This window comes from Sporothrix schenckii, assembly GCF_000961545.1.
Source record: "Sporothrix schenckii 1099-18 chromosome Unknown Cont47, whole genome shotgun sequence".
Classification (NCBI taxonomy): domain Eukaryota; kingdom Fungi; phylum Ascomycota; class Sordariomycetes; order Ophiostomatales; family Ophiostomataceae; genus Sporothrix; species Sporothrix schenckii.
Window position 1 is genome coordinate 496,227 of NW_015971148.1, and position 27,102 is coordinate 523,328.

Below are 27,102 nucleotides of genomic sequence, written 5' to 3' on the forward strand. Positions count from 1 at the left end.
CGTTTATAATAATTTCCGACATTCGTTTATCTCATATTCATTCAAATTTAATAAACCATACTATCGCTGCCCCGTGTCATAATATCGCCTACGTATGATATGATATACAGTCAATGCAACAGTAATCGCGTAAATGTAAACGGTTTCTATATCGAAGCTTGGCTCTAGTCTCCAATGCATCGGTAACTGCAATACTTTCAATGGTGTGGAGATATGAAATAATCAAGAGTGTACAAAATGAAGTGTACTGGTTTATTCTTCAAACTAAATAAAAGGTAAGGCGATCTGCCGAAAGGAATCCAAGACGCAAGAGGACGAAACAAGGCATGTGGGCGACGGATCAATTGTGCCTGTATTCCTTGGGCTTGGAAGTGTTAATTCGTCGTTGAGAAAAATTGTTCGGTCGGTCGGAAGGCAACTCCACGACCAGATCGGCTTCTTCCCACCAGCCATGTGTTGCCAGAGGGTCTTTTGTGGCGTCGTGGGAAAGTCAGGGCATTGTTCCGTCGAGAGAGGTGGCACTATGGCTGTGCCGGCTCGCAATGAACAGACATGATATGGAGCCACAGCGGAATCAGCAAGCAGCGAGCGTGGGGCGCATGCGAGACTTGACACCAGACTGCATGGCTACGTCAGATGACAGCCGACAGGAAGAGCGACAGGAAGAGCGACGGGCCACGTTTGCCTCCCCCAAAGCGGAATTCCCCAGGTTTTTTGTCGGCTTGTTCTTGTATAGTAGCGTGGTGTTATAGCATGGCGCGCATCAATATAAATTGACAGCGCCGTTATAGGCTGAACCCAAACAAGATAGATACCCAAAAAAGGCAAGACGAAAGAGGAAAAAGGGAAAAGGGGACAACACAAAACTCGGCCTGGCCTCTCGTCAGCCGCGTCGTCTGCAACAGCCGAAACTCGGTTACCATGCCACATTGTTCGACCGATGGCCGAGGGCCCGCCTTCATAAGTCGTTCCTCTGCATCCTGCTTCCCTTCCCTTCCCGGCACATCAATTTGGCAAGCTTTTCAAGCCTTTCCCCAGGTCCCCCCCATCCTGCAGCCCCCAACATCCCCAATATCCAAAAGTGACTGTGGTTCGCCAGCATCCAATATGGCGACCGGGGTTTTTTTATCCGTACCTGCCTGGCCTTGGCACAGCATACGATGTATGGTCGGCATATCCCAGCGTCGATCCCAGTGGTGGGAGATCTCGTTGGCGGAAAGACACGACCGGGCGACAGAGGGAAGAGTGGATCCCTTTCTGTATTAGTCCAAGGTTTATCTGTTGACTGTACGGGGCCCCGTTGTGCTTTGCATGAATGGTACCATAGTGCCTATGCGTGAAATAAAATAAGCATGGGCCAAGCCTTGGACCCGATTTGAGTATAGAGTCGTAGTAGCCTCGTGGACTTTGAAAAGTAGATATGCCCTGGCCACGAACGCATGAGCGTCGAAATTCTGACTGATTGCTGGTTCGTTTTGTTCCTTCTTTTGTTCTTTTCCTTCCCCTTTCCTGGTCGGTCTCTTTCTTAAGGGCAGAGCACACAGCACCCTCCACAAAGGGCCAGCCCTGGGAACGAGCCTGCCCTGTCATCTCTCGTTCATGCTTGGTTCCTCTTTGCCAGTCATATTCATCATGATTTAATTATTTTCTTGTCTTGTTATTCGCCCATCACCGTCGCTATCTCATCGTGTTCCAGATTTCCATACATTATACAGAGTCAATTTGTTTCGTTGTTGCTTGTTTTTTCTTTTCTTCTTCGCTGTCCTACCATAGATTCTTGGGTTGCATCGTGCTCAGCCTTCGGGCCGTGACCATGGCGGCACCACGCGCACACCGTAATGACACAAGCTCCAGCTCCGGCTCCCACGACGACATCACGCCCGTCGATGAACGTACTGAGTTTGTCGATCTCGAAAAGAACCTGAGCGACACCAACACGCCGTCGTCGCCCACGCCTGCGATCCTCGAGACGGAGCTCTTCTCCGTCAAGTCGTTCCAGGATGACGGCATCACGCTCTTCTCACCGCACTCGACGCCCGAGTTGGCCCTCGCATGGCCGCCCGGCTGGACGAAGCAGACGGCCAGCGATGTTCCGGACCATGGTCGCCGAGGCAAAGTGCTGTCGAAGCGGCTGTCCGCCAAAGGGTCCACGCCCAAGACGGACCCTAAAACAAAGCCCGCCAAGCCCCAGCCCAAGGTGGGCCGTTGGCTGCGCTTCCGGCTCTGGCTCAACACGTACCGCGGCTTCTTTATTTTCGTGACGTTGCTCAACCTCGTCGGCATCGTCCTGGCCGCCACGGGCCACTTTCCGTATGCCGACAACCACCTGGGCGCGCTCGTCCTGGGCAACCTGCTGTGTGCCATTCTCATGCGAAACGAGCTGTTCCTGCGCTGCCTGTACACGCTCTCCATCTACGGTCTGCGGTCCTGGGCACCCGTCCGCGTCAAGCTGGCCGTCACGTCCGTCCTGCAGCACGTCGGCGGCATCCACAGCGGCTGTGCCCTGTCGGGCGCGGGCTGGCTGCTGTTCAAGGTCGTCGACATTGTGCTGCACCGCGCCGTGCAGCCCGACTCGGTGCTGGCGACGGGCGTCGTCACCAACGTGTGCGTTATGGTGTCCATTCTGAGCGCGTTCCCCTGGGTGCGCAACAACCACCACAACACGTTTGAGCGGTACCACCGGTTCATCGGCTGGCTGGGCCTCGCGGCGACGTGGGTGTTTGTGATTCTGGGCAACACGTACGACCTCAAGTTAGGCGCGTGGCGCGCAGACGCACACTCGCTGCTGACGGCCCAAGAGATGTGGTTTGCCGCCTTCATGACCATCTTGTAAGTCCGCTTCCTCGCACATGAAACCATACGTTCTTTCATTTCTTTCTATTTTCTTTTTCTCACTAACCACTGTAGCGTCATCATTCCGTGGGTCACCCTCCGCGAGGTCCCCGTTGAGGTCGAGCTGCCGTCGCCCAAGGTGGCCATCCTGCGCTTTGAGCGCGGCATGCAGCAGGGCCTGCTGGGCCGCATCAGCCGCACGTCCCTGATGGAGTACCACGCCTTTGGCATCATCAGCGAGGGCCGCACGGCCGACCATCACTTTATGATTTGCGGCGTGCAGGGCGACTTCACCAAGGGGCTCGTCAGCGACCCGCCCAAGACGGTCTGGACGCGCGAGCTCAAGTTTGCCGGCGTCGGCCACGCCTCGGCCATGTTCAAGCGCGGCATCCGCATCTGCACGGGCACGGGCATCGGCGCGGCCCTCTCGACCTGCATCCAGAGCAAGAACTGGTTCCTCATCTGGATCGGGTCGGACCAGGAAAAGACGTTTGGGCCGACCATCACGGGGCTGATCCACAAGCACATTGAGCCCGAGCGGATGATCCTGTGGGACTCCAAGAAGCGCGGCGGGCGCCCCAACAGTGTGCAGCTGCTCAAGGACACGTGGACGAGCTTTGGTGCCGAGGTCATCTTCATCACGTCCAACATGCAGGGCAACGATGAGATGATGCAAGGCTGCCGTGAGGGTGAGTGACTTTGTTTTTGTATAGCTTTTTATATTTACTTTTTTTATACCGTTTGTACAAACTGACACGATGACAGCCGGCATGCATGCTTTTGGCACGCTCTGGGACTTCTGAAACGGGGTGTGAACACGAAACGACAAAGGCAGTACTTATTCTGCTACATGGGGATGGGAGCTTTGTATTTTGCATTTTATCTTAGGAGGGAAACCAGCATATAGAGGCTCGAAAGACAGACGAAGCACTGTGAAAGGTGACTGAAGATGGGCGTGGGAAGAAGGCAACCAATTCCACATTTGCATTAATATATACATCAAGGAATCTATCTGCAACCCAACCAAGTTGGGAGTATCCGTTGGAAGTACCCGTCCGTCTATGGCGCCACAAACAAATCACCCAGCCAAACAGCCATCCGTGCCACCATTTCCTTTGTGCAGCTATGCCCTGTATTTTCTTGGACGAGCAGGTCAATGAGAGGTGGCTTGGGATCGGCATTTCTAGGTACGTACGGCGGCCGCACCACGTCGCTTGTCGGGGCCACGCCGCGGTCTCTTGCCCACGCGGCGGTGTACTTGGCTGGCACTAGCCCGTCGTCGGCGCCGTTGCAGAGCAGAACGGGTGTCTCGGCAGGAAAGGCCTGGGCAATCTGCTGGTCTTGCCGGGCTACCAATGCGGCCAGCGCGCGCGGCCAGCGGGCTTGTTGCCGTCCGTCTAGATCGTCATACGCGTCCCCCGCCGCGTCCGCGACCTTGCCGTCCGTCAGCCGCCCCACGAGCAGCGACGTCAGATTCGGACACCCGACCACCATGGCATACCCGGCCACCTGCCCCGGTGGGGCCTGTGCCGCCAGCCGCCACGCCGTGTGGGCCCCCAGCGAGACGCCGGCCATGACATTGTGCAGCCGCTGAAACTGGGGGAGGTACACGGGCAGGTAGTCCATGACCAGCCGAAAGTCTTGGACGCCGCCGTCAATCAGCGACAGCAAGTCCATGGCGTGGCGCTCGTTGCCTGCGGCCCACGTCCGGTTGGCGGCCGGACAGATCTCGCGCTCGCCGTGGTTGCGCATGTCCATGGTGACGGCGATGAGGCCCATCGTCTTCGGCCGCGGATCGGTGCGGTAGCGGTGGAGCAGCTCGTGGGCGATGCCCTCGGTGACGCGGTAGGTGCGGGTTCGGTTGTGCGCGAGGTAGAGGACGGCGACGTCGGTGGCCGTCGCTGCACGTGAGGTGTCTGCTGGCGGCGACGATGACAGGTTGTCGAGTCCGTAGACGTAGATGCGGACGCCACCAATCACCAAGGAGGTCTTGCTGGACCGCGGTGTGGAATCGGGCAGCGAGAAGCGAGGGTTGAGGCCGGCAGCCTTGTCCCGTAAAAGGCTGTCGTCGCCATTTGGTACACCGTCGGTGCCGTCGATGCCGCCGGTGCCGTTGGTAGCGTTGATTCCGGTCACATTGCTGGCTGTTCCATAGCTTGCATTAGTGGCGGCCTTGACCGTCTCAACAATGGTGACCGCCATGATGCCGTCCCAGTACTGCTTGTCGTTGTGTATGCCTGACGTGTGCAAGGCTAAAATCAAGTGCAAAGTTGGTCAGGTGCAAGTATCGTCAAGTGAGGCAAAGCAAAAGTATGCAGCAGATCGGGCCTCTAGACGCTTGGCTCGGGACCAGGCCGGAGCAGTATGGGACGTCCGAGCACTAGACCTTGGCAGGCATCGACGGCCGGGTAGGCGGCATGTCTTACATGTATTTTCTTGAAAAAAAAAGGTCACTGTGAAGTGAAGGGTAATACGACGGATTTGCGTTGCATTTGGCCTGTAAGCTGGTTGCAGTGCACGCAAAATTGCCGTATTTGCCGGTGTGAAGTGTCGGCAATTAGTGGCAAACCATGAGCGGCACTCGACTTACATGTATTTACCGAATCGGTTATTAGCGAGGTGTTTGCCGTTTCCGCTGGTCAACTGACAAAGACAACGGTAGCGCTATTTGTGTGGATCTGATCCTGCTGCGACGTTGAACCGAGTCTCCCTGTGTGTTATTTTCTCTGTTATACCAGCCGAATTACCTTATTGCCTCCCCTGCAAATCACAGCCAGGCTGTGGGGGCCAAGCACAGGCGCTGCGCATGCTTACCTCAAAGGCGCAAACGGCAGCGTCATCGGGGAACTTGCCGCGGGTGTTTTGAATTATTTTTATTTCGTTAACAAATATGATTTTGCTTCAATTTTTTAACGTCCTATGTACGACATAGTACTGATAACGGACTTAATCTGAAGGGCTTTGCTTCATTCTTTCCATCATTCTCTCAAACTTTGTTTTTGTCTGCAACAAATAGTTAAAGATATACCTTGCGTATCTAACACTAGTCAGATATTTTATCTTTGGCCATTCTGTTAGAACCGTACGGGCCTTAACTTGACGACAAATCCCATAGACTAGGAGATCCATCCATGTCTGCGTGTAGTCCGAATGCCTGTCAAAACTTGTTAGCGGGCGATGATAAAAAGAGAACTAGTCAAAACAACAACAACGAAAGTCAGTAATACGAACCGACGAGTCAAGATCCAGCCAATCTGTGGTCTGCCACCCGTTCCACAGATCTTGTGTCGAGTGGAGGCTGTCATCGGTGGGCGGATCTGGGAGGCCTGACATTTGGGCGGCGTTCAGGTCGAAGGGCGCAGATTGGACGTGTGTCTGGGCCTGTATCTGCACCGTCTCACCCAGGTCGTTGTCAAGGGTGACTTGTGTCTGACGTCGAGCTTCGCGCCGCAGCTCCTCAAGAACAACGCTGTATCGCCGACTCGGCGAGTGCACGGACGTGGCCCTGTCGAGGTGTTGAAGACAGCGGTCCGCCAGTGTCGACAACTGGGCGAGCGATAGCTGGTCGTTTTCGTGGCCAGGATGCCTGTTTTGTTGAATCTCACAGACGTAGACGACGGCAATGGCGCAGAACGTGACGTAGACAGTCCACCAAAAGGCATGAAATAGCGATCCGTCGTTGGCCATGGAGGCGACGGTTTCCAGCGCGACCTTGGCGGCTGAGACACACTCGGCGGTGTATGTGCCGTCTGCTGCATTTTCCGTCGCTTGGTGGAGGTAGATGCCCCTCTGTCCCAGCAGGAACGGTCGATAGGCGTGTATAATGGCGTGGCAGTAGGCCAGCTTGAGAGCAGTCGACTGGCGTCGGAAGCGGGGGATGAGGCTCGATGGTTTGACGGTACCGAGGTGGGCTGGGAGGGATGCCCGCCATGAATGTAGTGCAGAGACGGAGCGATGGGCAGCGGCAATGCGTTCTCGTGTGGGGATATGCTGGATGGCGTAGACCTCCCGCGAGATTTTGGCGACAATCTGTGAGAGTCTAGAGCAGTTAACTAATGCTGAATGAAATACAATAAAATACGTAACAACTAGAGGGACAACGGGGCCTACTGAGCGTGGAAGATCATCGCATCTAGGTAACAATCGTCGGCCGCCTCGGTGGTGGACGGTCCCTGGGGCGTCATGTCTTCATCGTTGACACAGTCGGGAAAATCGAGCTCAATGTCTTCATCGCGGTGCTGCATAGGCCGACCCAAGATAACACTGAGGTAATTATCAATGATGTACGCCACCCAGAACGTGCGCTTGCGGCATTGGATGTTGATGTAGTCTGCCCTTGATCTCGACCTGGATCTTGACAGATTGTGTCTAGTTCGCCCGCCTTGCCGGTGTAGCCCTAGTGCCGCCATTATCTGTGACGTGATGCCGAAGACGTACCATCCTTGGTTCATCCTCGCCGTCTGCAGCAGATACAGTACCTGGACCAGTCGTGCCTGGGCAGACTCGAGTCGCGGCAGGCCTGTCTCGGCGTCGGTCAGTGCTCGGGCGGCGACAAAATACGGATCGCTGCGACGCAGTGCGCGAGCCTCGTCCTGGGGATATTCGGAGCGCATGCGGATCTTTTCTTGGCGAAACGTCACAATGGCGAGGATACTGAGGACAATGGATGCTCTCGAGTGCCCGAGGCCGTTTTGTAGCGGCTGACCCTCTTGCACATTCTGAAGCATGGCCTTGAGCCATCCCATGATGGTGGCCTGGTGGAAGATGTGGTAGGTGACGACGCAGGTGTCAAAGTAGTAGGCAAGAGCGGCCATGGATGTGTCTCGGTCGGGGAGTTCCGTAGTCCCATCATCGTCACACTCCAAAGGCCGGTCGCCCGCCGTCATCAGCGGCTGCTGTTTCTCTGCGCCGCTCGACACATGCGGCGCAAACTCGGCCTTGTGGGACGACAGTCGCTTGAACGCCCGGTGGAGAAATGTCAGACCGGATGTCGGGTCAAAGTACTGGCCCTCAATCTCGGCCATATCCACTTCTGGCGATGCCCGGGAGGGAACATCCACATCGACAACTGCGATTGAAGGGGGTAGCGGTGGATGTGCTGGAGGAGGAGTCGGCGGCCGGCCTCGCGAGTACTTGGCATCGTAGACGCAGGCCAGTCCTTTTCGCGTGCATCCATCACACGGCAGCGTCCCTGAACATTTTGCTTTTTTCGCTTTGCAGACATCACAGGCGCGGCTGACTTTGGGTTGTTTTCTTGGGCTATCCTTGTCCTGGCGGCCATTGATGCTGGGTGTATCCACCTGGGAGGAAGACGATGCAAGGTGACTGCGGCTGTGGCTCCGTTTGCGGTGTTGCGGCGTGACGACAGCGGCGGCCGTTGGCTGATCCATTTCCATTTTGTTTACGCAGTAGCTTTGTTATGATTCTGGTAAAGAGGAAAAGGTTCCGTTTGAAAATCCGAAGAAAGCCGGATAAGTAACCTGTGTTTAGGAACAAGGTGGGGCGGAAAAATCGCAAAAGAGGAAATAACCACAATTATCCGTCCAAGTGTCACGAGGTCGCCACAACTTAGACTGGCGACTTAATTTCCTTAATTTTTCATCGAATGACCTGATTTCATTCCGCTAACTACATAAATGCAATTACAGACTATATTTGTACAGCGGGCTCTTATCACCCATGCGCTCCAGCTCCTCGTCGGAGTACTTTTCGCGGATCTCCTCCTCGGTCCACTGTGCGTCACGCAGATTGATTTTCCAAAAGACGTACTCAAGCACCAGAGCGGCAACAAGGCCCGCAGCACCAAAGGCCAGAGAGGTCCCGTAGCCGGTCGGGTAGCGCGGGGCCTCCTCCTCCTTGTAGATGTAACTGCCGACGACGCCGCCAATGTTACCGGCACAGACCAAAACGCCAATGCTGATGCCGCGCTTGATGGGACCAGCCGTGTTGACAAGGTTCCACGCCTGGACGCCGGGGAATATGGGGTACATTCTGGAAGAGTCGATGTCAGTATTTGAAGACCGTACAGAGAGCATAGAGAGCATAGAGAGCACATGTTAGTTACTCACCCAAAACAGGCTAGGCACACAGCAACGTAGCACAATGCGATGTGCGTCTTAATCTCGGCGGCGTAACTGAAGAGAATCGCAAACCCGGTGACAACGAATATCTGCGGGCCGACGATAAACGGCATGCGCCACGCTGACCGGTCTGCCCAATACGACAACGCAAAGGCAGAAATCCCTCCACAGGCGTACGGTGGAATGGTCAGAAGCTGCGCATTGGCCGACGTGAAGCCCATACTCTGGATAATAGTGGGCAAGCTGAACTTAAGCCCGTATGTCGGCACACCCTGAGACCAGTTGACGAGGATAAATAGGTATAGTTTCGGGTCGGCGAGGATGGACCACAGGGCCTTCCAGTCAAAACTCTTTTCACGACCAGTCGGCACATAGGTGCGCCGGGCGATCTGGCGAATCTCGAGATAGCGGACCTCGTCAGGGGCTAAGCTTCGAGAGTGGGCAGGGGAGTCGAGTAAGACAAAGAAACAGGCGACGCCTAACAAGACAGTGGCCAGACCTTCGATGATGAAGATCTAGATAGTTAGCGGCTGTGCACAGACAAACACTCCAGTCAACGTTCTCGGGAAAACGTACCCACTGCCAACCTCTGTATCCTCCAACGCCGTCCATCTTGGACAGAGCAAAGGCCAACAGTCCCGAAAATGCACCACCCGTGGCCGCTGATGTGTACAGGATTGCAATTCGTTTCTGCGTTTCTTCGGGAAGATACCATCGAGAGATAATCATGATGGCGCCGGGGAAGAAGCCGGCTCTGGACGATAAAAGTTAGTGGGATGTCCAATGTACGGTCGCAATGTACGGTCGATAACAACGGGGCTCCCTACTTACTCAAAAAGTCCAAGAAAGAATCGCACCACGACAAGACCAGCAAAATTGGTCACCAAACCGGTGCATGTCATGGTAATGCCCCAGATAACAACAAGTGCTCCAAGATAATACGACGGTCGCTTGCACATGTTCAGGATCATGTTGCTGGGAACCTCTGCTAGGACATATGGTATAAAGAAGATGGATAGGGCGATGTTGTACTGGTCGCCGTTCATATGCAGACTGTCCAGGAGGCCCTCGATTTTGGCATTGCCTGTAGGAGGTTAGAAAAAAAATTGCATTTTGGCAGGATTCGTACAACTCTACTTACCAATGTTTGTCTTGTCGAGGTAGGCAATGAGGTAGAGAATGAGGAGCATAGGGATGAGCCGCACATCTACTTTACGAAGGACACGCTTTCTCTGGTCCTCTGTAAAGTTGGCGAGAAATTCCACATCGTCCGCAGAGAGACCTCCCGGCCGCGGGTGCTCTTCGTGCATCACGTCGGTGTCCTTCTTTGATGTATGAGATGCGTCGTCCATGCCAGACGCGCCTGAATCAAGCCTTTCGTTGCCCATTTTGAGAATATCGGCCTGCCGAGATTCTGAGGTGACCACAGTGAGTACTAACTTGAGAATGGTGACTTACTTGACCCTTCCAAACGAAATCCAGCTCCTTTAAATATTCATCACGGTAGTAGAATAGAATTGGCCACCCCGTACTTCGTTCTCTTGGCTGTGCCTGATCTGGGGGGAAAGTTGAGTGGTGAAGGGGCCCCAGAAAATCAGAAAATAGCGTGACGACGCATTACCAAGTACGTTGTTTGTTGAGACCAGAAGTTTTCGAACAAGTCCACCTGTAAATGGGCCGGAAAGAAATCCGGCTCACCACCGGATTTCACCAGGTCCACCACGGATTTCTGTAAAGGTCGCTTGCGGATTTACTAGTGGCTAATCCCCGCACGCTACTGAATCCGGGGTATTATCAAGCCGTGAAATGTGGTGACCAACACAAAAGCTATCCACACAACAAGCCCTGTCTTTTCCGGTATATTTCTCTACGAGAGTCCGCAAAATCCGGTACGAGGATCTCCAACGAAGGCCTGGAGAATCCGTTAACTCTGTTCAAGAGGTGGAGACGGAGGATTCCGAATCTGACTTGCCAACCGTTCTTTTCCGAGGATGTCATAGAACCAAGATAGAGATATGAATATATATATATTGACTGCATAGGCTGCGTTCTGCATTCTCTGGATTGAAACATGTAAGCCATTACACCAGACATCTCTGTTAACTCAAAGAAATTTTCGCCCAAGCATCGTCACTGTTTCTCACATCTCCTCCCAAGCAAACCAAACAATCTCACAACATGGCAGCCAACGGCACCAACGGCACCAACGGAGCAAAGGTCGGCTTCGACGTTAGTGGACTCGTACCGGCGCCCGTCACGCCTTTCAATGAAGATGGCAGCGTCGACTATGCCGCCATTCAGCGCCTGGGGTCATGGCTCGGCAGCATCGACGGCGTCAAGGGTCTGGTGGTGCTAGGCCATGCAGGCGAGGGCACGTTTTTGACCCAGGAGGAACAAGTCGACGTCATCAAGGCGTTTGCTGCGTCAGTTAACCATAAGGTGCCCATCATTGCCGGAATCACGGCCGAAGGCACCGAAGTCGCTGCTCTCGAAGCCAAGAGGGCCAAGGAGGCCGGTGCGGCTGCGGGCCTACTCTACCCGTCCCATGGCTGGCTGCGCTTTGGTTACCAACCAGGTGCCCCTCAGGACCGCTACCGGCGCGTCTATGAGGTCAGCGGCCTGCCGCTCATCCTCTTCCAGTACCCGGACAACACCAAGGCGACGTACAGTCTGCAGACGATGCTGGACATTTCGGCGCAGCCGGGTGTCTTTGCCATGAAGAATGGCGTGCGGAACATGCGCCGCTGGGACACGGAGATTCCTGTGGTCCGCCGCGAGCGGCCCGACCTGCAGATCTTGACGTGCCACGACGAGTACCTTCTGCACACTGCCTTTGACGTCGACGGCATGCTCGTCGGCTACGGCAACATTGCACCGGAGCCCCTGATTGAGTTGATTGCGGCTGGAAAGGCAAAGGACTACAAGCGGGCTCGGGAGCTTCACGACCAATTGCTGCCCGTTACCAAGGCTGTCTACCACCGTGGCTCGCATATGGAAGGCACTGTCGCCCTCAAGCACGCACTGGTGGCTCGCGGTATTCTGAACCACGCCGCCATCCGGTCGCCGCTGCTGCCGCTTCCGGATGGTGCTGAGGAAGAGATTCACACGGCTGTGAAGCTGGCGAAACTGCCTCGCGTCCTGTGAGGTGTGGCTAAGGTGAAATTTGGACCCGAACATATAAAAATAGATAGGCATCAATATAGAAACGTGTAAATTACAATAAGCGACGGGCTGCCATATTCTGATATCCATGCTACAATCCGTAGACAAGATTCTCTATCAACACCTTGATATTAACTTCTCATCTTAGAGCCTTTATCCGCTGCTTATTACGAATGGAAACACTGTCGGTTCGGCCATGTCGTTGGGGGCCAAGCATAGGCGCTGCATAGCCTGGCTCCTGCAGAGGCGAAGACACAGGCTACGTCAGCCTGCAAAGAGACGAATATCTTATTGACTGCTTGCTTGGAAAACAGGGAGGAAGCTACTTCGTAAAGTGGGCCCAAGACGGGTGCTAGAGCTAGGAGCCTCAAAGAGACATCCTCGACAAACTTGTGGCCACGTTCGAGAAAGACTACAAAGGCTTTAGTCGCAGCGTCGAGGTGCTACGCACCCGAACACGAAAAGGCAAGACGGAATACCTGCTACGGTGCATGGGCCGCCCGACAAAAGAAGACTAGTGGGTGCCAAAGAGCCAAAGAGGCACATGAGCCTTGAGATAGTCCAGAAGCACAAGCCGGTTAAGACCAGCAGCCGCCGAGGCCGGCGACGGAAGTAGTGACTACCTACGCTCGTACTGTTGGCAGTGTATAAAGGCACAGCGGGCACAGCGGGCACAGCGGGCACAACGGGCTCAGGGAGCACAGGGAGCACAGGGGAGCACATAAGGACACATCCACTAAGCAGGTTGGAGCAGGGACGGCACAGGTGCACCTCCAAAAAAGAAAATTCTCAGTGAGGTTTTTCGTGTTGTATATTATACTGCTATCTACACAGTCTCACAGTATTTACATTTCGTGTGTGCTAAGCCACGCTCGTATCCCGAATATCCAGTTTCCTCCCCCAGTACCCCAGCTCCTCCACCTGTCATCTACCAATGCGCCCCCAGCATTCCCCGGATCGTCGGCATACTTACCTCTTACGGCAACCTTCTCACAAGTCTGTCAATGTGTGCTTGGCAAAAAAGTCCAGAATCATGGGCGTCGCGTTGAAGCTCGTGGGTGCTTGGCCGGCATTTTGGTTGTCGGCATTCGGCTGCGTGCTCGGCCAGTCGTGGCCATTGACGCTGTCGTAGACCAGGTTGACCAGGCCTTTCTGGGTCCCACGGCTGAACTCGTAGATGACCGTGTCCTGGGCGTACGGCACCGTGTGGTTGCTCGCCCCCAAGTTCTCCCGCGCCGCCCACGACTGGATCCAGTGTGGCACCGACGGCAGACACGCCTTCTTTCGCTCGCCGCCGCCGTATGCAATGACGGTGTCCGCGCCGCCGTGGAACGCCAGGAGGGGAATGTCGCGGCGCGCATTGTTGCAGGGGATCGCGACCGTGTCGGCGGCGCAGGGCAGCGCGTCCACGTAGTAGGCACCCGACACGGGGGCAAAGGCGGCTATCCGCGCGGACAGACCGGCATCGCAGGCCAGCACGTTGCAGAACCCGGCGCCGTCCGACTTGCCGGTGGCCATGATGCGCCGGGTGTCCACACAGTATTGTCGGGACACGTGGTCGAGCAGGTCGCTCGTAAACTGCACATCGTCCACGGTGACGCCGGGCACGCCCTGCCAAAAATTGTTGATGCCCTGTGGATAAATCACAATGGAGTCAGTGTTGAACTCGGGCAACGTCAGATTGTCAAGCTGCAGTTGCTGCAGAGCGGTCTTGGTGCCCCCGTGGTACGACAGGATGACCTGTGTAGGCTTTTTCTTGTCGTAGTTGGGCGGCACAAACACCAGGTAGTTGCGGTCCAGGCCATTGCTGGTGATGCTGACGTTGGTGACACCACCGCGAGACTGGCCGTGCGGGAGGGACTTGTGGCAGCCGGTGACTGCTTTGGTGGTGCATGGTGACGCAGTGGCCATCGACAAGACGCCGACCAGACAGGCAACCGTTTGCAGGGAAAAGGTGAACATGGTGATGAACAGATGTGCAAAGAGCGTGTTAACAATAGAAGGAAGCTGTGAATACGCAAGGGCACTCGGCTGGTTTCGATTCTCTTTACATGTTCATAGTCAGATAGACAAGCTGGCGATGCATGACTATAAATACGTTAGCTATGCAGCCTCAGCGTGCCGAACCAGCAGGCAGTGTGTATTTGCTGCATACTCTCGTCTTATTTTAATTATTTTTAATTATTTTTATAAATATTCAATCCTAATCTGACTCCACATCAGATTCCCCGCACGCAAGTACTACCAGGATACGAGCATTAGACGTGGAGGCCGTGTGCGCAGGTAGAGACCATAATTGCCGAAGAGGCATCTTTGAGTCGGAGCTTTGGATTTGCCGTATGAGCACGGTGCGCTTACCGGGGACAGAGATTCAGGGGAGAGCATGGGCAGAGTAGGGACATAAGAGAAACAATGCCTACCAAACCGAGACTAATCAGGCTAGGCCAGAGTTCCAAGCGATCGGGTTGAACGACACGTCCTAGAACGGTCGGATGGCGTACGGCGTCGGGTCAAGGTCTTCGTTGCCCCATTTCTTGGTATTTCCTTCCTGTTCACGAAATATGATCTCCTGGGTCCGCAGAGCCTTGTCGATTCTCGTAAAGACGAACATGATGGCTGCTACGGTGGAATCAGGTGAGTCTTGTGCTCTCCTGCCGTTCTCGATGCACGGTACGGTAAAAACAAAGAAACAATGGCGGACAGAAAAGGAATGAAAGCCGAAGTAGGAATTAACACAGAGAAGGGAAATAGGCGTGCTCCGGACGAGAGCTGCAGAAAGAAGCTCTTATCTCGGTTGGGTGTCAGTGTAGGTAGTTAAACCTCGGGTTGCGGCTTAGGGCTTATCATTTGCATTGCCGATACGGTCCAATCCAACACCCCGGTCTCGGTGACATCCTGCATTCTGGGGTGGCCGCATCCTTTGCGCGTACTTTTCTTGTCAACCGACAATCTCTGGGTATGATTGTCTCGTCTGAATCGTCTACAGACGTCCACCATCGCCTATCTTGTCTACATCAAGCACCACATCACAGCACATCATGGCCCCATCACACAACCCCGACGGAAGTGCCGCCTCCCTCGACGCCGCCAGCATTGATCCCCTCCGCGACACGCAGTACGACTTCCCCCGCGACCACGTCGGCTACGGCCGCCACCCGCCCAACCCGCGGTGGCCCAACGGCGCCAAGATAGCCGTCTCCTTTGTTATTAATTACGAAGAGGGCGCCGAGCGCAGCGTGCAAAACGGCGATGGCCAGTCCGAGGCCCGCGCGTGGGAGCATTCGGACAGCAAGGCCCCCCAGGTCGGCGCCCGCTCCCTGAATTCGGAAAGCGACTACGACTATGGCTCACGCGTCGGCGTGTGGCGGCTGCTGGCGTGCTTCGAGGCGCACCAAATGCCGGTGACGGCGTTTGCAGTCGGGCAGGCGCTGGAAAAGAACCCGGCGGTGGCTGCCGCGCTCGGCCAAAACGGGCACGAGATTGCATCGCACGGGTACCGGTGGGTGACGTACCACGGGATGACGCCGGCGCTCGAAAAGGCGTACGTGGAGCGACAGCTCGTGTCCTTGAAAGCGAGCACGGGCCAGTACCCCGTTGGCTGGTACTACGGCGCACTCTCGCCCCGGTCCAAGGCCATCATCCACGCGGTCTACCGAGAACAGGGTCTTCCTTTGCTGTACGAAAGCGACAGCTACTGCGACGATCTGCCGTACTGGGTGGACGTCCCGGCCGAGAAGAATGTCGCCGATCCGCAGGGCATGCTCATGGTTCCGTATTCGTAAGTCCTGATGCAGCGCGCCTTCGCATCGTCACCGCAACTGACGTCGCATCCAGCTACGACTGCAACGACGGCAAATACCACACCGCGTCCGGCTGGAGCACGCCCTCCGACTTTGAGGCGTATCTCAAGGCCGCCTTTGACGTCCTCTACGCAGAAGGCGAGCGCGGCGCCCCAAAAATGATGTCCATCGGCCTGCACTGCCGCATCAGCGGCAAAGCCGGCCGGTTTGCAGCGGTCCGCAACTTTGTCGAGTACGTCTCTGCAAAACCGGACGTCTGGGTCGCGACGCGCAGGGGCATTGCCCAGCACTGGCGAGACACGTTTCCGTACAAAAGAGGGACATTGTAAGGATGAGGCATGCATTGAATGTTTATCCCCATGGGCACGGGCATCAAGTATATAGTGGTTGTAGTGACGAAAAAAATCAAGATTGTATGTTAACTGCCAACAGCGAGCCAAATCAACACCATGGCAGTCTTGAATATACCTTTTTCCTCTTATGACCGTACTGTGTAGCACAAAGTTGGGCTATCAACCACCATGACCTCGTCCTGCTTCCTTCATCGCGACACAACACCGTACCAGATCAGACCCATCACAGCACCCGCGAGAATCGTCACCGGCGGACTCAGTCCGTACCAGCGTCCAAACACAAAGCTCGTTGCCGCCACCACCAGCCACCAGGGGTCGTCCCCAAGACTCTCGCCCTGCTGGGCTGACTGATTCAAGTAGCCTGCCTGCCAAATGCGGTACACGGCCGTGTAGATGAGACCGACCGCCCCGGCATTGACGCCGCGCAGTATGGCCTTGACAATGCGCCGGTTGCGAATCGCGCTCCAGACACCCATGGTCCCGTGCACGAGTATCATGCCGGGGGCAAAAATGCCCAGCCACGCAACGAAGGCGCCCAGGACCGAGCTGTACCCGGCATTGATCGCCGTCAAGCTGCCGAGAAACACGGCAAAATTGAAATTGGGCCCCGGCATCGCCTGTATAATGGCGAGGCCGACCAGAAAGTCCCGCTGGCTGACCCAGCCCTCGGCGACCACGTACTCGCGCAGCAGCGGGATCACGACGGGGCCGCCGCCAAAGATGATGGTGCCCGCAAGGCACATGTTGGCAAAGAGGCGGTAGAGGAGCGGCGGGGCGGTGAGGGTGCCGCGCAGGACGACCACCACCAAGAACACGGTGAAAAACACGGCAATGAGGGCGGTGCCCGTCCGCCAAGAGACGTTGATGCGAAGCGGTTCCGGGATCACGCGCGGCTCGTCGTCTCTCGTCGAGGCCAGCAGGGCCGGCTGCGATCCGCTCCGCTGTGTCGCCTGCGGCGATGGGCTGGCGGTGATGGAGTCGTCGCCGCCTCCAGCAGACGGAGTGTTTGCCGGCGGCTCGTTCGGACTCTGATTCTGACTCTGCCTCTGATTCTGAGCCTCACCCAGTTCCGTCGCTCCCGTCTCGGGCTCGGGCCGTGCTTCGTCGTCGCGCCGCCGCCAAAACGTCGCCATGCGCACGATGGCCTTGACGGGCTTGTGCAGCCAGCGAAGGTCGTATGTCAACGTTGCCAATCCGGAGGCAATCATGAGAACGGGAAAGTACCACAGGGCATTGTACAGCGTCCCCGCCGAAGCCGTGAAGAACACGAGCAGCCGGGTGAGCTCGTCGGTGATGGCCTTGGCCGCCAGTTCGACGGTGGCGAGGGCAATCACGCCGACGACCGCCGCGTTGATGCCCGACAAAAGGGCATAGACGATCCCGGGAAGACTCTGGTTGATGTTGGCGACGCCGAGGGACAAACCGAACATGGCCAAGGCGCCCGGCAAGCTGCATATCTCGTGAGCAACACACTCCAACACAAACAGAGAGGACAAGACTCGGTAACATAGCCCTGGGTGAGATGCATACCTCCACATGATAAAGCCAAGAATCGCTATGAGGGTGCCTTGGTGGACAAGATTAATACAGTAGAGCATCTTCGTGCTGGCCGGTCCGGAAAGGGCCTGCGCGACGCTGAACAGCTCTTGATACTGGGGACAGGCTATATCAGCTACTGTATATGGCCTCAAAAAAGGAGGGAACAATGCGCGCTGTCACTTACAAATTGCTCGTCGATCCATTGCTCCTTACGCACAAACTTGTCGCGAAACTGCGACCCAGAAGAACAGTGTCAGTACATCTGCAGAACCGAACGAGATGTGTCGTAGTTCGTCGCCGGTCTTTCCGTCTTACAATCTTGAAATGCGCGGGCGGGCCGCCAAACGATGTGAATCCCAAGTGCCAATTCACGCGAAGGAAGTCGCGCAGCGCTTCTGGAGACAAGCCCCGGGGCATGCGGCTCTGCCACGTCCGTATAGCCATCCTGGTAGTCTGTTGGCGGTTGGAACGATCTTGACCGAATGTCCTCGAGTGTTGTTTCCTGGGAATGGCGGCACGAATGTCGACTGGACCAGCAATTTGTCGTCATGGCTTAGTCTCTTGGCCTTGTTGGTTATCTCCGCCTGGTTTTTCAGGCCAACATGCGCCTCGTGGATTCACTAACTTGTTCGGTGCATCCTTTGCTTTCAGAGCAGAGAAAATGCTTCATCGGATACACGACTATTATCCAAAGACTTGATAGACAGCGGGCGACCAAAACGACATTGCGTGAATAAAGTACGATGAGAATGAGCTTCCAATGGATGCATCCAGTGAGATTTAGATACATCAACATGTGTTATGGAACGGCTAGGCCAGGTGTCGACATGGCAGCATTAGTGGCAGCTAATTTATTTCCAGCAAGCGCGCAGACTCTCAGATTCAATATAAACAAAATGTAGGCGTAGAGATAGCTCTTTCTTGATTGCTATTGGGTCTTTCCTTGCTACAAACTTGTCATTTAGTATGTCAATGTGATGATAGGATGATTCCTTCTATCGAGTATATGGTCTTTCGTCGTGAACATTCGATTCTTTCGGGACTCCTTCCGGTCAGTTTTCAAGTTTCCGTCTCTCCTTCCCGTAAGCTCCTCAAGAATCTTTGCCACTTCTTTTGCGTACCAAAAGTTGTTCAAAGCTCTGAGAGGGCTTGCAGATGTGCCGCTTCTTTCTCCTCTCCATTGTGATACACTTCTTTTGGGCGGCGAAAGTACCTATTGACTGCGCATGAGCTTTTCTTTCTTGTTCCCCTTTCTTACCGATGAACCGTCGGTCGAGTGGTATCTATTTTGCGCACGTAAAGCAGTTCCCGCCCTTGTGCTTGTCTTTGGAGCAAGCAAACTTTGTCGTGTCTTGTAGCTTTGTCCGCTCAAGCGTTTCTTCCTACATCGGAAGCACGCGATACTTTTGGATAGAGACTGCCGTATCTGTTCGTCTGCTCCTTCTGCCGTTCTTCGTAGCCTGCTTGTTTCCCGGGGCACACCAAAACAATCTGCCTCGTTCTTTCCTTTTTTTCGATAGAGATGGATCATGTGGCCTTGCTTGTGGTAAGCATGCCGTTTTCTCGTCATCGCTCTTTCTAAATTCACAGCATGAGCGCCTTGTTCCTTCCTATTTTTAAAAAAGGTCTACGATATCTAAGGTGACGCGATTGGGTGGTTCCTTCCTCTGGATGCATTCGATCGTCCCCGTTGAACGGCCATCAAGGTCTCATGAAATCATAACATTGCAAAAAAAGAAAGCGCAACGCAAAAGGAGCCAGTTGTGTCCAATTACGGCCAAAACAGTCCTGATCAGCCGTCTATTCAATGAATATACAAATACCGTCCAGAATGCTTTCATCCCCGTCGCTTCTCGTCCTCCTTTCTCTCCTCTCCTTTTGATCAAACCTACCTTCGCACTGATGCCATGTCTTATATTTTCCACCCTCACCTTGCCCTTCATCATTCTCTCGTCTCTTCACTGGCTTCATCCTTCTCCTTCTTCGCTATGCACATTGCCTCCACGATGTCTTGGCACTCACCTTAGTCCACCCCGACCACAATAGTATTCGACCTCAGCCTCAAGGTACAGTCCTCTCCCGTGCTCCTCCAAGCCATGTCTTGACACTTGCCAACACACGCTAACCCATTCTCTCTGTCAGGTCGATGGTTCCCCCGATATCTCAAGATCCCCCGGTGCCCATCCGATCCCCCAGTGCCCATCCGAAAGATGAAGCAACAACAACAGCATTTGGCCTTGACCAACACTGCGTGTCTTTGGTTTGGTAACAAAAAATTGGAGACTGAAATGTGCCTTTCAGCTTTTGAGACATTGCCTCGCATCGACTGCAAACATCCCCAGCGTCCAAAAAAATCCTGTTCAAGACAAGACCACTGGTTCTGGTGATGATTGAGAGATGTAGAACAGAAAAAAGGTGAGACTGTCCTTATTTTCAATGATGATAATAAAATCCCGGACCATTTTTATGGAGTGACGGAAGGTTCAAGAACCAGTTACGACTTTCTGAGAAATTTGTTCTCTGTGGGCTCTTATTCTCTGTGGGCTCTTGTTCTCTATGGGAAATGGCTTCGCTGTGGGCTTTTTTTTTCCTTTTGGTTTTTTTTTATTTTACTTTTCGCATCTCACTGTCGGAAAGTAGTGATCACACACATCGAGCATCTAATGCATCCTCTTGAGATGAGCACCGGTTCCGAGACGTTTGAGCGATGATGGGGTTTTCAAGAGGTGAGTCTTACCAATACCTTTTTGACGATGATGGCATTGATTGAAACCTCTGCCATTGTTCATTCTTTCTCGCTTCTTATGACTATTCGCATCGCACTGACGGAAGATGACATCAGAACTTGCGATCGATACCATGCACCAACTGCAGCGATCCAGCGTCCAGTGCATCTCATCAGAGGGACTCATCAGAGGAAGACACGGTTCTGGTGTTGCAGAATTGCCATGGGGGTGCCCACAAGGTGAGACCTTCCCTTAAGACCCCGAGATGAGACTTTTTGAATGAGGACCCGAACCGTCCGATGACATCTTAAAGTTTGAGCTGAGGGGCATTGGAGGGAGGACAACCCGGTCTTTTCTTTCCGCTTCTTTTCGCCTCTCACTGACGAAAAGTAATGCATCACATCTAGTCATCGAGCGTCCAATGTGTCCATCCAAGAGGGATACATGGTTCTTGATTCCGAGAGATGATCATCGGCCCCGAGGCGTGACTGTTGGAATGAGGCTACCCGTTACGACGATGTTCCGAAAGTTGAAAACCCCCAAGTGCTTTTCGTTTTCTGCGGGCGAGAGGCTGGCTATTTATACGCCGGAGACGACAAGGTTCTAGGGATTTTGTGTGTGCGGACTGAGCTAAGAACCTTTGGCTAAGTGCTTGTTGGCTGTCTTGGGTAGCGCGGGGATGACGTGGATTTTGTACCAATAACAGTCGTGGATGACTGCGCAGGATGCAATGGGCTGGGATGAGAATAGAATGACGGAATGATGCATGGATGGTGGCAAGTCAAAGCGCATTTTGAACTCTACATTTTGAACTCTGTCTCTCTGCTTTCCGCAACATTTGCCTCTATTCTGTCCTTTGAGTTCACCGCTCTTTCCTTTTGGCACACTAAGTAATTTGCACCCAGTGTCTCATCCATGTGATGCTTGTGACGGTAGTAAGCATTGTATTTCAGCATCGGCATCGTGGGCTCATGATTTATAACTTGACAAGATGTAATACCGACGTACGACGTCGCTGGACAAGAGTTAGTGGCTGCAGAAAAAGGGTGTAAGTGCGGAGATACAGACCCCACACCTTGTCTCCTTGCCGGCTGTCTGCCTCATGAGTGGGTCATTCTGGTACGGCGCGGTACATGTACTGAGTACATGTACATATATGTACATACGCACAATTGATCGCTTGCACCTCGATATTCCATTTCCGTGTTTTTGAACCTCGCTATGGCCACGATGCGTGACAACACGCCCCAAGAAGACGAAGCACGCCGGCCTACACCGCCCGGTCTTGACACTGTGGACTGGGCCACGCTGGACCATGCCTACGGCGCGGCCGAGGACACACCCCAGTGGCTGCAGGTGCTCTTCCAGGCAGCCTGTTGTGGTAGTACTGAACACAACAAGGACGAGGACGAAGACGAAGACAAAGACAAAGACAAAACAACGTCAGCAAAGCTCTGCACGAACTTATTGCATCCATTGCCCACCAGGGCAGCCGCTACTCGGCCTCGCGCGCAGCCGTTCTGCCGCGGGACAAGGACGAGCTGCAAAACTACATCGAGGGACGCGCGCTGAGACATGGCGGCGACAGTGTGCAAGAGGCGCCCGACCTGCGGAAAGGTCTCCGTGAGAGACAGTCAAAACAGTCTGAGTCGTGAGGCTGCCTATGCTGTACTCTGAATGTTCTTTTGGCTGCTTCCCGCTACATACACTGTATTGACTTTCTCCAGTGCAGTGCCCTTTCAGGGGCCAATCACCTCACTCTGAGATTCAATATAAACAGACTTTGCACCGACTAGTCCATGCTCAACATTCTTCCTTCACTGTCTCTACAAGACATACCGAAAGTCCTCGTTCTGCTTGTCCGTCAGGTCCTCGTCAATCGTGTGCCGCCGCACACCGCCCGCCATGGCCAGCCGGTCCCGCCTGTGGTTCTCGAGACGCAGTAGAATGTAGGTGACGATGGCGATGACCACGACGCAGACGAGGCAAATAAAGCTGCCCAGGAAGCCTGCATGGTACAGCGGGCCCGGCGACGCGCCGAAGATGAGGGGCCCGATAATGTTGCCGATGCAGTAGCCCAGGAAGGTGGATGCACTGACGGTCGCTTTTTTGGTGTGCCCGGACGTGTTGGAGGCCGCCAGCGACACGGCCTGGCCGCCGGCCGCGACTTGCACGGCCAGCAAAAAGACGCCGGCAAACAGAAAGCCGCGGTTGCTGCGCGGCCCGAACCAGCAAAACAGCGTGCCCGTGATCGAGACGAGGGCCAAAACGACAATGATGGCGTGGCGCAGGCCCAGCCAGCGGCGCGTGACGTAGCCAGCCAGCAGAATGGAGAGGGCCGTGATGGCGCCAATGGGGCTGGTGAGGGCGAGCGACGCGAAATGGTCAAAGCCAAAGCCGTTGATGACAATGGTGCCGAACGTGCCGATGGCGCCCGACGGCACGCCCGTCAGCAGGATGATGAGGGCGCTGCTGTACGTCTTGTAGTCCAAAAAGGCCTCGCGGAACTGAGCGGCATTGAACTGCCGGCTGACGGTGCCGGCGTTGTTGCGGGCGAGCCGGCGCACGGCCAGGGCCTTTTCGTCGTCGCGGAGCCGCGCGCAGTTGAGCGGCGTGTCGGGCAAGAAGACGGCGAGGACAAACGACCACGCGACCGTCACGGCGCCAACGATCAAGAACATGTACTTCCAGGGCTCGTGGAGGGCGCCGTGCACGCCGTGCCCGATGCCGTAGTTGATGAGCGGCGACAGCATCGTGGCCATGCCGACACACGAGTACCACAGACTGGTGCGCAGGGCCTGCTCCTCGCGCGTCCACCAGAAGGTAACAAGCACCGTAAAGGCCGGCGCGACGGCCGCCTCCATGACGCCGAGGAACAGACGCGCCACCATGATGCCCGCATAGTTGGAGCACGCGCTCGTGGCCATGACAATGGCGCCCCAGGCGAGTACGGACAACGAGATGACGCGCGTGACGCCGAACCGCTGCGTCAGGTACATTTGCGGGTAGGTGCCGATCAGGTAGCCGACATAGAACATCATGCTGGCGTTGGCGTACTTTTGGTTGTTGGTGATGGGGGTGCCGGTTTCGGTGTAGCCGACAATCGTCGTGAGACCGAGATCCGCATTAAAATCAAACTGTGTGGCCGCGCTCATGATGCCCTTGTCGTAACTCTGCAGAAAGTATGTGAACATCATGAGAGGCATGATCCTGGCAAGTTAGCACGGGACAGTGAGAGCGACAGCGACAGCGATACGGGATACGGAATATGGGATGCATCAGCGGGGGCCTACCAAAAGTCAATCTTGCGGACGAAACGACGCTCCTCCTCGGGCGAGAAGACGTCGGCGTCGAGGGCCTCCTCTTTGGCGTTGGCAGCCTCGACCATCACGACAGGATCGGGCTTGGTGTCCGGCGTGTGCATCGTGTTGATGGTGGAAGGTGTGCAGTGGGATCCAGAGGAAGGTAGACAAAGACAAAGACGCAACGTGAAGGCTCTGCTGGACTCAGTGGTTGACGTGCCGTGTCGTGTTATGAGATCACGAGGTGGCCGTGTACTTATAGCTGCCGTGGTGCGGCAGGTGCAGCTCCGGGAAGGTGCAACCCACTCGGCAAGTAAAGAAGGTAAGAAGAAAAGAAACAGGAAGGAGCCAGCCAAGCACGATAAACAGGCACAAGTCCCGTCAGCGAGTCTGCGGGATACCTCGTGTGACGCTGCGGGGTGTGCAACCCCGGCCAAAGCCAGACGGGAACATGACGTGAAGTTGGGCGAAATGGGATCGACAGCGTAAAAATGAACATAAAGAAAGGCAACAGGATAAAAAAGCAGGAAATCGTGGAGAACGCGGGGAGACGCTAAGGAACCTGGGGATAATTGCCGAATTTGCCGTAAATGGCCCCGGGCGCTCCTTCCTCAAATATGCCGAATGGCCCGCCATCTCCCTGCACAGTTTTGTTACCTTTCCACAATTTTACCACTTTTACCGACAACGACCACAAGATCTAACTGCATGAGAGCAGCTCCATGACAATGGATTGCGGCCCACCTACGCCCCGGGTGCGCGCAAGATCGCGTGTGGCCTGCGTGACGTGCAACCGCCGCAAGGTGCGCTGCAATGTGGCGGAGACTGGGCCGCCGTGCACCAACTGTCGGGACGGCAGTGTCGAGTGCGTCACAGTGCCTCGAAAGAAGCACAAACCAAGACGGTCGCGAGTGGCTCCGCTGGCGCCAGCCGTCAAGCCCGGTGTGCCTGTGCCTCGCTCGCCGCCGGAGAGAGCACCTACCCTGGGGCCGTCTGGCGTGGCATCTCCCTCCCGTCTGACCCCCGAAGCGGACGGCCGGCTGCCAGATGACGATGCAACATCGTACATTGGCGACAACAGAGGGCCTCGCCAGTCGGTCTATGAGCTGTGTCATCCACAAACGCCACAAGATGCAAGGGTGCCGGATGCTGTGGAGGGGCGAGACAACGGGGAGAGCAATCGTGCCAACAGTCTGTGGGCGGCCCACGAGCTTGCCTATCTCCGCCACGAGGGCGCATTCCAGACACTGCCATCGGATCTCAGCGATGGTCTGGTGCAGGTCTACTTTGAGCACGTCCACTTCTTCATGCCCATCCTGGACGCCGCCGATGTGCTCAGGGCGTACAGACGCCATGGCGCTGCTGGGCTACATCCCCTGCTCTGTTGGAGCATGTGTCTGGCGGCGGCCAACTTCGTGTCCGACGACGTGCTCGCCAAAACCGGCTATGCGTCCCGCAAGGCCATGAAGCAGGCCATGTACGCGCGGGCCAAGTGCCTGTACGACCTGGACCGGTCGACGGACAAGGTGACGCTGATCCAGGCGGTGCTGCTCATGGGCTTTTGGTACACGGACGCCTACGACCACACGGGCGCGTGGCACTGGGTGGGGATTGCCATCAGTCTGGCGCAGTCGTTGGGGTTTCATCGAAAGCCGACGCGACGTGGACGCGAGGACGGTGGCGACATAAACCATGCCCGCCGGGCCAGCCTCGTCCGCCGTATCTGGTGGACCTGTCTGGTGCGGGATCGCTGGGTGGCTCTTGCCAAGGGACGGCCTATGCGCATACACGACGAAGACTGCGACGTGCCACTCCCCGTGCTCGACGACTTTTCCGGCGACCTGGACGCGGCTGCCAGCCCGGCGTTCCAGCATCTTGTGCCGGCTGGGGGTGCCGAGACCGCGGCATCCCTCGCCCGCATGTGGCTGCGTCTCGTCACGATCAGCGCCCTGCTCGGCCGCATTGTGCGCGCCCACTACCGCGTGCAAGGTCTGCCGCCATCGCTGGAGGACATTGATGCCTTTGAAAAGGAGCTTCGGGCCTGCGGGCCGTCGGATGCTGCAGCTGCAGACGACCCCGAGATGGCCGACCATCTCCGTCTCCATGCCAAGCACGTCGACCTCTTTTACAATGCCATCGCGGCCATCTTGTACCGGCCGTACCTCTTGCAGGCCCCAACGTCCTTGCCCCGTGGTGCCAGTCCGGCCTGGCAGCGAGACGTCGCCCGTCGTGCGCGTGCCGCCGCCGCCCGCACCAACGACACCCTCAACACCCTCATCGAGCTCGACGCCATCCACCAGCTCAAGCCCATGACCATCACAGCGCTCGTGCCTGCCATGCAGATCCACCTGTTTGATTTCTGCAAGGCAGCCACGCCGCTGCTGCGCAGCCTCGGCAAGAACAAGCTGGGGCTGTGTCTGCTGGTGCTGTCTCACATCCGGCGAACCTATTGGAGCGCGAGCGTGATCCACCGTCTGTTTTCACGGGCCCAGCAAATCTTGCAGCAGGGAGCGCCTGCGACGTCGGCGGCAGCTGAGGACGTGGCGGACAGGCACCCTCCGGCAACAGAGACGGCACCAAAAGCGCTGCCCGAGCCACGGCAGCAAAACCAAACCGTGCGAGAGAGACCACCTACAACAACGACCGCGCAACCCATCGACCTCGAGACACAACAGTATCCGCCTCCACACCAAGACGACACCATGCACAGTCACAACAGCTACGACGCTGGAATGCCCACGCCAACACCCACCGTCACGCCAACGTCGTCTGCCCAGCCCTTTGCCCAGCACTTCGTGCCCAGCCTGCACCAGAGCTTGCCACCGGGTCTACCGCACACACACCACATCCGGTCCAGTCTCCCACATCCACAACAGCAGCCTGCCCTGTCCCTACAACAGCCGGACGCCGGCTGGTGGGACGAGCCTGCCACGTTTTGGAACGTCGACCTGCTGCTGAGTCCCGGCTTTGCTCTCTCCGACGACGTGTACCAGACTCTGTTTGAAACCTACAGCGATGGCAGTCACAATGCGAACGCAACCAACACGGGTTCGAATGAGATGAGCATGGTGTATATGCAATGATGGGGACGACGGAAAAGGACGTATGCATGAAATGTGAAATTGTAGTCCATTCATTGGGCCGAGTTTGTAGTTTGTCAATCACAGCAGATTATCCCAACAATGGCAAATGCATTCATGTTCGAGAAGCTTTACACCATGGCCCTCTTTTAGTTGTATAGCTTGACCTTCTCAAATGCATCATAATTTGAACTCACATTCCCTTCTTGTCTACCGTGGAATAACCAC

At 55.6% G+C, this 27,102-nt stretch overlaps 11 protein-coding genes across 11 annotated transcripts; 5 read left to right on the forward strand and 6 right to left on the reverse strand.

The window, feature by feature from the left end:
- Window positions 1–1,813: 1,813 nt before the first annotated feature.
- Window positions 1,814–3,635, forward strand: SPSK_03218 (uncharacterized protein; the record flags this gene model as incomplete). The annotated part of the gene is made up of 3 exons (XM_016730059.1): window positions 1,814–2,829; window positions 2,908–3,521; window positions 3,598–3,635. The coding sequence occupies 3 exons, from the start codon at window positions 1,814–1,816 to the stop codon at window positions 3,633–3,635; spliced, it is 1,668 nt and encodes a 555-aa protein (XP_016584742.1).
- Window positions 3,636–3,891: 256 nt separating this feature from the next.
- SPSK_03448 (uncharacterized protein) lies at window positions 3,892–5,034 on the reverse strand (the record flags this gene model as incomplete). The annotated part of the gene is made up of 1 exon (XM_016730286.1): window positions 3,892–5,034. One exon carries the CDS (start codon window positions 5,032–5,034, stop codon window positions 3,892–3,894), a length of 1,143 nt encoding a protein of 380 aa, XP_016584743.1.
- An 889-nt stretch (window positions 5,035–5,923) lies between these two features.
- On the reverse strand, window positions 5,924–8,228 carry SPSK_03107 (uncharacterized protein; the record flags this gene model as incomplete). Its single annotated transcript, XM_016729948.1, has 3 exons — window positions 5,924–5,986; window positions 6,064–6,871; window positions 6,943–8,228. 3 exons carry the CDS (start codon window positions 8,226–8,228, stop codon window positions 5,924–5,926), a joined length of 2,157 nt encoding a protein of 718 aa, XP_016584744.1.
- A 246-nt stretch (window positions 8,229–8,474) lies between these two features.
- Window positions 8,475–10,300, reverse strand: SPSK_03214 (uncharacterized protein; the record flags this gene model as incomplete). Its single annotated transcript, XM_016730055.1, has 5 exons — window positions 8,475–8,823; window positions 8,901–9,427; window positions 9,489–9,666; window positions 9,744–9,996; window positions 10,054–10,300. The coding sequence occupies 5 exons, from the start codon at window positions 10,298–10,300 to the stop codon at window positions 8,475–8,477; spliced, it is 1,554 nt and encodes a 517-aa protein (XP_016584745.1).
- A 790-nt stretch (window positions 10,301–11,090) lies between these two features.
- Window positions 11,091–12,056, forward strand: SPSK_03521 (uncharacterized protein; the record flags this gene model as incomplete). Its single annotated transcript, XM_016730359.1, has 1 exon — window positions 11,091–12,056. The coding sequence occupies one exon, from the start codon at window positions 11,091–11,093 to the stop codon at window positions 12,054–12,056; it is 966 nt and encodes a 321-aa protein (XP_016584746.1).
- Window positions 12,057–13,064: 1,008 nt separating this feature from the next.
- On the reverse strand, window positions 13,065–14,036 carry SPSK_03518 (ferulic acid esterase (FaeA); the record flags this gene model as incomplete). Its single annotated transcript, XM_016730356.1, has 1 exon — window positions 13,065–14,036. One exon carries the CDS (start codon window positions 14,034–14,036, stop codon window positions 13,065–13,067), a length of 972 nt encoding a protein of 323 aa, XP_016584747.1.
- Window positions 14,037–15,112: 1,076 nt separating this feature from the next.
- Window positions 15,113–16,203, forward strand: SPSK_03466 (carbohydrate esterase family 4 protein; the record flags this gene model as incomplete). The annotated part of the gene is made up of 2 exons (XM_016730304.1): window positions 15,113–15,852; window positions 15,909–16,203. The coding sequence occupies 2 exons, from the start codon at window positions 15,113–15,115 to the stop codon at window positions 16,201–16,203; spliced, it is 1,035 nt and encodes a 344-aa protein (XP_016584748.1).
- A 212-nt stretch (window positions 16,204–16,415) lies between these two features.
- On the reverse strand, window positions 16,416–18,210 carry SPSK_03227 (uncharacterized protein; the record flags this gene model as incomplete). The annotated part of the gene is made up of 3 exons (XM_016730068.1): window positions 16,416–17,879; window positions 17,951–17,998; window positions 18,082–18,210. 3 exons carry the CDS (start codon window positions 18,208–18,210, stop codon window positions 16,416–16,418), a joined length of 1,641 nt encoding a protein of 546 aa, XP_016584749.1.
- Window positions 18,211–21,722: 3,512 nt separating this feature from the next.
- Window positions 21,723–22,147, forward strand: SPSK_10988 (uncharacterized protein; the record flags this gene model as incomplete). The annotated part of the gene is made up of 2 exons (XM_016737209.1): window positions 21,723–21,873; window positions 21,945–22,147. The coding sequence occupies 2 exons, from the start codon at window positions 21,723–21,725 to the stop codon at window positions 22,145–22,147; spliced, it is 354 nt and encodes a 117-aa protein (XP_016584750.1).
- Window positions 22,148–22,318: 171 nt separating this feature from the next.
- On the reverse strand, window positions 22,319–23,916 carry SPSK_03286 (MFS transporter; the record flags this gene model as incomplete). Its single annotated transcript, XM_016730125.1, has 2 exons — window positions 22,319–23,665; window positions 23,806–23,916. 2 exons carry the CDS (start codon window positions 23,914–23,916, stop codon window positions 22,319–22,321), a joined length of 1,458 nt encoding a protein of 485 aa, XP_016584751.1.
- Window positions 23,917–24,522: 606 nt separating this feature from the next.
- SPSK_03098 (C6 transcription factor) lies at window positions 24,523–26,877 on the forward strand (the record flags this gene model as incomplete). The annotated part of the gene is made up of 1 exon (XM_016729939.1): window positions 24,523–26,877. One exon carries the CDS (start codon window positions 24,523–24,525, stop codon window positions 26,875–26,877), a length of 2,355 nt encoding a protein of 784 aa, XP_016584752.1.
- Between the last annotated feature and the right edge of the window lie 225 nt (window positions 26,878–27,102).